Source organism: Propithecus coquereli, unplaced genomic scaffold, assembly GCF_000956105.1.
Source record: "Propithecus coquereli isolate 6110/MARCELLA unplaced genomic scaffold, Pcoq_1.0 Scaffold323, whole genome shotgun sequence".
Lineage (NCBI taxonomy): Eukaryota > Metazoa > Chordata > Mammalia > Primates > Indriidae > Propithecus > Propithecus coquereli.
Genome location: NW_012148875.1, coordinates 1,507,636 through 1,515,471, shown reverse-complemented (window position 1 = coordinate 1,515,471; position 7,836 = coordinate 1,507,636). Strand labels below are relative to the sequence as shown.

Below are 7,836 nucleotides of genomic sequence, written 5' to 3'. Positions count from 1 at the left end.
TATAGTTTATTCTACTTGAGATATCTGACTTCACACTTAACTCAGTCTTAGAATATTTTAAAGACAAAATAAAAATTACTCATATACTTTGTGCTGTATAATACTAAAATCGCACATTTCAGTTCAAATATACAATATGAAGATATAAATTCTGAAAGAAGAAATATTAAGAAAAACTTAAAAATGCTAAGAAATACAAATAAAAATTCATGAAAGAATCATTTCCTGGTATTCTCAAACCAGTCTTTTTGGGGGTAAATGGTGGTGGTTTTATAAATGATTTTCCTTGTAGGTAGCAGTTATTAAATTAAAAAAGCCCTTCCACCAAGATGTGACACTGAATAAGAGTTTATTTCCCAAAGATAACCTTCTGAGTATAAATTGAAATTCTGCTGACATATATACTCTGCATATATATTCTCTCTTACAGATATGTAATCTTTTATACAACATGGAAATTCTAACCATTTGAAGAGTACCAGTTCATAGCTTAATAGTAAAAACCTTAACCCAATGAAGTCAATACCATTAATAGTAATAAAATGTACTCATTTATTACAATAATATTTATAAGATTTGTTTAAAATCCTGTCACATAGAATTTGGTCTTGAAACAAAGTTCTTTTCTGTGCAGTTCAGTGAATGCTATTTCCCAGTTCTTTTCCACCTAAAAATCATCATCAGACCGACACACGTAAAACACACACGCACAACCCTGCCCAGCCTTGCACCCCCTCGTCTCCCACACGTGCCACACACCATACACCCTACTCCACACCCTACCCTACACATCACACCCTACTCTTAACAGCCAAATATGTGGCATTTATTTAGCTTCAGAAAGATGATAATGTAATGGCTGCCAATAAGTACCTGCAGTTTAACATTTTTGTCAACTAAGGGATTAAAATAAAAATGTAAAACATTAATTTTACTTTTAAAAAAATATTCATACTGTGGTTAAAACTATTCAAAATGTGCAAGAGGGTGTAACTGAAAAGTAAAAGTCCCCATTCCCCTGCAGGTCCTCAGTGCCAGTCCTCAGAGCCCCAGATATAACTATAATTCAAAGCTTTTTCTGTTCATTTCGAGAAATTGCTACAAATACGTGTGTGTATATAAAATGAATATGTTTATTTAATTTTTAGAAGTTGATCACCTGACACTAGTTGAGCAGTTAGAATAGGGTGCCAGTCACAGCACTCGGCCCTTGGATAAATAAACAAGCCTCTCTGGGGATCTCTTTGGTGTCCTTTCCTCTGTAGTCTCAGGTTTGCCTGGCCACATTTGGTTCAATCTCTATCTGGGAAAACTTCTGCCAGTGGCTTCTGTGCCCCTTTTTGGTTTGGGGCCCTCAGAGCTGAGAATGGAGTGGGGACTGGTAACCACCTCTGATTCCTCTGATGCCAGAGAAGCTTCCCAATTTCATTGTCCAGCTCAGGCCCCCAGGGAGGCCAGCATCCTCTTTAGTTACTTTTCAACTCCTGACTCTATGAATACGGTTTTTTCAATGGTAACAGGTACTCGATCATAACTCACTGCAACCTCAAACTCCCGGGCTATGCCTCAGCCTCCCGAGTAGCTGGGACTACAGGCAGCCGTCACCATACCCGGCTAATTTTTCTATTTTGTGTAGAGATGGGGTCTTGCTCTTGCTCAGGTTGGTCTCTAACTGCTGGCCTCAGGCGATGCTCCCACTTCACCTACTTGAAGTGCTAAGATTACAGGCGTGAGCCACCGAGCCCTGCCCAACCATTCACTTTTAACTTTGACTTATTTGCTTCAAAAGTCAGTAGTGTGAAAAAAGCTTTATCTGGTATATTTTGGTACAACTCATCACCACCACCCCCAATCACAGATTTTTAAAAGGAAGTTATCTTGAATGTACAAGGTACAAGTAATGATGCAGGTTTGTACATTTGTGCAATATTTCAATAGCCACTGAAATATTGTACAGACCATTGAAATATTACAGATAGTCATAATGTTAAAATTATATTGTTTATTTAGCATTGTTTTTCAGAGACTCAGAATTTCTGGAAAAGCTTTTTATTCATGAGCTCACGAGGAAAATCTGGAGAACTTTATAAATTTCCATTTTACACTTGGGGTGAGGAAGCACAAGGAAGTGAAATTATTTACCTAATGTCAAAGAAATTAAGATGTGAACTCAAATCACTGCACGCATGAGTTAATGATATGATTTTTATAATGTAGCTAAATCTCAACTAATGTGGTTGGTGTTAGGATTTCAGCGAGCATTGATCTGGATATACAATTAACGCTAGTTGCTTTATTCACAAAATAATACTAGTGGTTTTTAGACCATAAATCAAACCATATCTTTTTAGTTCAAAGAGGCAAATATATAATGTTGGTAATTAAACAATTCTTACTACAAAGGCACAGTTATTTTCAATAAAATAAATCTAGGTCAATGCTCAAATTTTATAATTGCTAAATCTTGTCTGTCTTTGAAAAGATGAATCCTATAATTTGGAGAGGGGGATACCCGTAAGAGAAAAAGATAATAAAACGAAGATCCTGCAAGATGGTACTTGGCCTAAATACTGGAGTGTTTTGTTGTTGTTGTCAAAGATTTTATTTAGTTAAAAGTATTCAATGAGTTGAGAGGACTGTTCTGGCCTAATTCTTTAAAATATGTGCTTCTTTTAGCCTTAAAGCCTAGTGCTTTGGTGCCAAGCACCTCCTATCCTCTATTTCCAAGAGCAGGAGTAAGGTTATTGCCACAAGATACGATGAGTTCCATTTTTACCGGGGTCACAAGGGAGGCTTGGATGTGTGGAGATTGTTTTTATTATTATTCCATCTGAATGCCATTTTCTGGAGAACAGGATCTCCTGTTCCAAACTAGAAGCTCTTCTCCGGGATAAAACAGCCCATGCTAGATACAGGTGTCAATTTCAGGGGCGTGGTTAGCAACCGACTCATTAGCAACTGAGCCGGCCTCCCGCAGGCCACAGGTCTGCAGAAAGGGCCCCCGGTGTGTGGGAGGAAACAGTATCCCCTAATATTCTACAGCGTTTTATCGTTGCTGCTGATTAGGTCCATGGACGGAAGCCCATCCCTGAGGCGCATGACGGTGATGCGAGAGAAGGGCCGGCGCCAGGCCGTCCGGGGCCCGGCCTTCATGTTCAACGACCGGGGCACCAGCCTCACGGCCGAGGAGGAGCGCTTCCTCGACGCCGCCGAGTACGGCAACATCCCGGTGGTGCGCAAGATGCTGGAGGAGTCCAAGACGCTGAACGTGAACTGCGTGGACTACATGGGCCAGAACGCGCTGCAGCTGGCCGTGGGCAACGAGCACCTGGAGGTGACCGAGCTGCTGCTCAAGAAGGAGAACCTGGCGCGCATCGGCGACGCCCTGCTGCTCGCCATCAGCAAGGGCTACGTGCGCATCGTGGAGGCCATCCTCAACCACCCCGGCTTCGCGGCCAGCAAACGCCTGACCCTGAGCCCCTGCGAGCAGGAGCTGCAGGACGACGACTTCTACGCCTACGACGAGGACGGCACGCGCTTCTCGCCCGACATCACCCCCATCATCCTGGCGGCGCACTGCCAGAAGTACGAAGTGGTGCACATGCTGCTGATGAAGGGCGCCAGGATCGAGCGGCCGCACGACTACTTCTGCAAGTGCGGGGACTGCACGGAGAAGCAGAGACACGACTCCTTCAGCCACTCGCGCTCGAGGATCAACGCCTACAAGGGGCTGGCCAGCCCGGCGTACCTGTCTTTGTCCAGCGAGGACCCGGTGCTCACAGCCCTGGAGCTCAGCAACGAGCTGGCCAAGCTGGCCAACATAGAGAAGGAGTTCAAGGTAAGCTGTGCGCTCCACCCCGGCTGCTCCCTGCGCCCACCCTCCTCGCGGCTGCTGCCTGGCCCCTGCCTTAATTTGCTCCAGAATCAGTTTTGTCCAGCGGGTTTAAAATCTCGAGAAATTGGGAGTGTCGTCCATAACAGATCTGATGTTTTCTTTTTCCCTCTCAATGATGGTGCTGTGATAAATTCGCTTTGGGGATGTGTATACAGCATTCTGGGTCAGAGAGCTATAATTATGGAGCACTCTATGTTCTAGGTAAGTATTAAACAAAACCGAAGATGCCTCCCCCCTTTTATTAAAAGGAGGGATTTGGTGTGACGTTCTCCCTTTCACATTCTTCCTCTTGTCTTGTAGATAGTTGTATAGTGGCACCAACACAGAAGTTGTGTTAGGTTTTTGGTTTGTTTGTTTGTTTATTTGTTTATTCCCCCGAGGGGATGCACCGTTCCTGGAGCTTCTGCAACACCGAGTCCATGGGTGGAGTGGACGGAGCAAGGTCCTCTTCCATCTCTCTGTAGGAGTTTTGAATGCACTGTTCATTGACCCAAGCATTTGTATATCCCTTTAGAATGAAAAATCAAAGACCAACATAAAATACTGTTAAAGTAATTTCGCTAATGTGACAAAAATGCCTTTTCTTGAATTCCACAAATGTATATTCAGAGTGGTAAGCCATAGACGTCAGGTCAACGCAGAAATAGGACAGCAAAGTGGTTTGTTTTAATGGACTGTTTTTTCTTTTTAACCAGTGAACGTTTTTTCTGGATATCATCTCCCATCAAACAATATTATTTATTTTCATAAAAATTATATATTAATGACAGACCATTTTTATTTTTAAATCAATTGCTACATCCTCCTATGCATTTTGAATGGTTCTAGCTACTAAATCTGAATCAAAAGGATATTTTGTAGTTCTGGCCAAAATCATTCAGACTCTTTTCGGCAGGGTCTTGTCTCCCATGTTCCACCTAAGAAGATGATTATAGAAACCAATTTCTTGAATTATTTTCCAGATGCTAAGTTAATCTTTTTAGTTTAGTGTTGTGGTGTCAGATTACAGAAAGAATGATTATTCTGTCATTCACATCTTAACAAAGTTTTCATACTTAAGTGAGATTCACACAAATGCAACTAGCAAATACAAGTCAGGGTAAGGAAAATCTTTACCTTGGGGTTGCAAGAAAATGATGGGAAAGTGGTCTCTCCCCAACCCTTTCATACACACTAAGTTCCCTAGATATTCATCAGCCCTCATCTTGTCCTAGTGGAGATCTGGCCTTAGTGTATAATTTTATTTGTTAATCCATTAGTTTTTTTTCTGCTATAAAAGCTACACATATTTATCATAAAAAATTTTTTAAATGTGGGAAAATACAAAAAGCAAAATAAATATCACCCCGTATCTACTCCCTTCGAAGAGATTCACTATGTGGTATTTGAATAGATTTATTTCCTTGGACCCAAAATGAGTTTTTTTAAAGATAGAAATTGGATACAGCAAGTTGAAAACTTCAAACTCTGTTTAGAGAGAATAGAAAAGCATTCAGGCAAAATGCTTCTAAATATAACCTCATTATTTTGAGATAGTAATAAAAATATAATTCTAAATTTGTTTATTTGATATGATTTCAAATGTCACACATATCTTGTTTTTGTGAATTTTGCTTGATATATATTGAAAGTCAGCAAAAGAGATTCTATAAAAGGGAATATTTTCTAAGATTATGTTTTCATAACTTACTAAAGATGGTGATGTTTGCAATTTTATCCATAGAATTCATCTCAGTGAAGCAGTGGTAAGAGAATTTGTTATTCATAGTTTTTCCCTGAAGCTGGCTAAATCCATATTGGTAATGCTTAGAATCTCGTTTACTCTGGCTTAAAGACTCACCTCTGATAACCTTTCGAAGGTGAGAAAATATCACAAGAGACAAAAAGAGGCGAAAACACAACTGGGCTCTAGAGGACATCCGTAAAGCTGCCAAATATCTAAGGATATGCAAAAATCATCTAAATCTCCAAGTTCTTTTTCCTGGATTATGTGGAAAGCACTTGTGTAGCATAACCCTCTCTGAGCCAAAATTAGAACAGTTGTTCAGCAGTTACGGTCTCTGAGGACTGCGAGTCTGTCTTCCCTAGCAGCGTGTGCCTTCTTTCCCCTCATTCTTACCTGTTCTTATTATTCCTTTCCTATCTGCCTGCCTTTCGCCTCTTTGCCCTCTCAACCCAGGCTCATGTCCATCTGTCAGGGCCGTAGACAGACAGAGAAAACAGTACTTTCATAGCACTGACCCGGAGACTCTGAGCTCTGAAAGCGCAGTGGAAGTGAAGCTCATTTCTGAGGCAAGCAGGTAACCTAATTTGCCCTATTCCATGATGTTCACTGTATTCTTTCCGTGGGGAGTTTGAGCTCAAAGTACTAGCCTTGAAATGAAAAAATAGATAATGTGTTCCCTAGTGGAAAAGAGGTGACTTTTTTTTTCCTTTTCAAACACTTACACCTATTTTATCATATCAATGGCCTATAATATCTAGTACCTCACCCTTGAAATTGGCATCATTTAGGTGCTTGCTCCAGGGAAGATTCTCAGCTGTGCAGTTTCAAAAGTTCTTTGAGGAATACAGTAGGCTTGGGGCCGAAATATGAAGGTCATTACCCCAAGAGGTCAAACATTCTAGGATATAGATTTAGATAAATTAATGGAGGACAGCTCAGTGACAGGTTATTAAAGAAATATTCTGGATGTGCAAATGCTGTCTGAAGCTATTCTGAGAAACAAAATATTGGACAGGATGGACTCTAGGTCTACTCCTCCAAATGTCAGGGGCAAGGAAGCCAGTCATTTATTTAGCTGTGAGAAGACAAATTGAAATTTCCTAATTCTGACTGAGTCAATCATGCACTTTTTTAAAAGAAAAAACCATTTGCCTTCCCTGTGCCTCAGTTTTCCTCTCCTTAAAGTAGAAAGCACTTCTAATTTATATCACACTAGAGCTGTAAAGAAAAAGAAAATAGGCCGGGCGCGGTGGCTCACGCCTGTAATGCTAGCTCTCTGGGAGGCCGAGACGGGAGGATTGCTTGAGCTCAGGAGTTCAAGACCAGCCTGAGCAAGAGCAAGACCCCATCTCTACTATAAATAGAAAGAATTTGGCCAAACAACTAAAAATAGAAAAAATTAGCCAGGCACAGTGGTACGTGCCTGTAGTCCCAGCTACCTGGAGGCTGAGGCAGGAGGATTGCTTGAGCCCAGGAATTTGAGGTTGCTGTGAGCTATGATGATGCCACGGCAGGCAAGAGAGTGAGACTCTGTCTCAAAAAAAAAAAAAAAAAAAAAAATAGAAAAGAAAATAAATATAATCCAAAAGCAAAATAGCATTTTATAGCGGGAAGATAGTCTAGGAGTCATCTGGTTATACAGCACTTTCGGTTTGCAAATGAGAAGACAAAGGCTATAGCAACATCCCATCTGCTAAGTCAAGATTTGAATGTCTTGGGTCCCAGTCCTAGGTATTATATCTAATATAATATACCTGGTAATACTGAGGCACTTCTATTGTATTTAATGTGTACCATGCATGTTCTAGGCATTTAATCCTCATAGTACAAATATTAGTAGGTAGGATTATTTTCATCAGAGAGGTTAAGTGAATTCCATAAGATCACACAGTTAATAAGTGGTAAAAGCAGTATTTGAGCGCAGGTAGTCTGGCTTCAGATTCTATGCTTTTAACTACTACAGTATTCTGCCTTTTTTGTTATTAGGAGAAGAGCCTAACAGAATTAAGCCTGTTTAGAGTTAAATTTCAATTTCAAAAGGGATTAGGGTGATGATTAAATCATATACATTAAAAGGAGTATGCAGAAACGTGTTGATAGGTTGTGATGAAAACTGAACTTCATTGTTCTTCCTCTGGCATGAGCAGATCCTCAGGGTTTTGAATTCCCACTCTGTCATCTGTGCAGTAGATCCACCTGTTAGCTTTGTTGGGGG

At 40.7% G+C, this 7,836-nt stretch overlaps 1 protein-coding gene across 2 annotated transcripts in view; it reads left to right on the top strand.

The window, feature by feature from the left end:
- TRPC3 (transient receptor potential cation channel, subfamily C, member 3) overlaps positions 1–7,836 on the top strand; it is an 81,336-nt gene that overhangs the window by 35,374 nt on the left and 38,126 nt on the right. The window contains exon 2 of one of the 2 annotated variants that reach the window (XM_012650407.1): positions 3,067–3,838. In XM_012650407.1, the coding sequence (XP_012505861.1) occupies positions 3,067–3,838 (772 nt within the window). Of the gene's footprint in view, positions 1–3,066; positions 3,839–7,836 lie in introns of those variants that run through there. The other variant, XM_012650408.1, reaches the window with a different exon arrangement.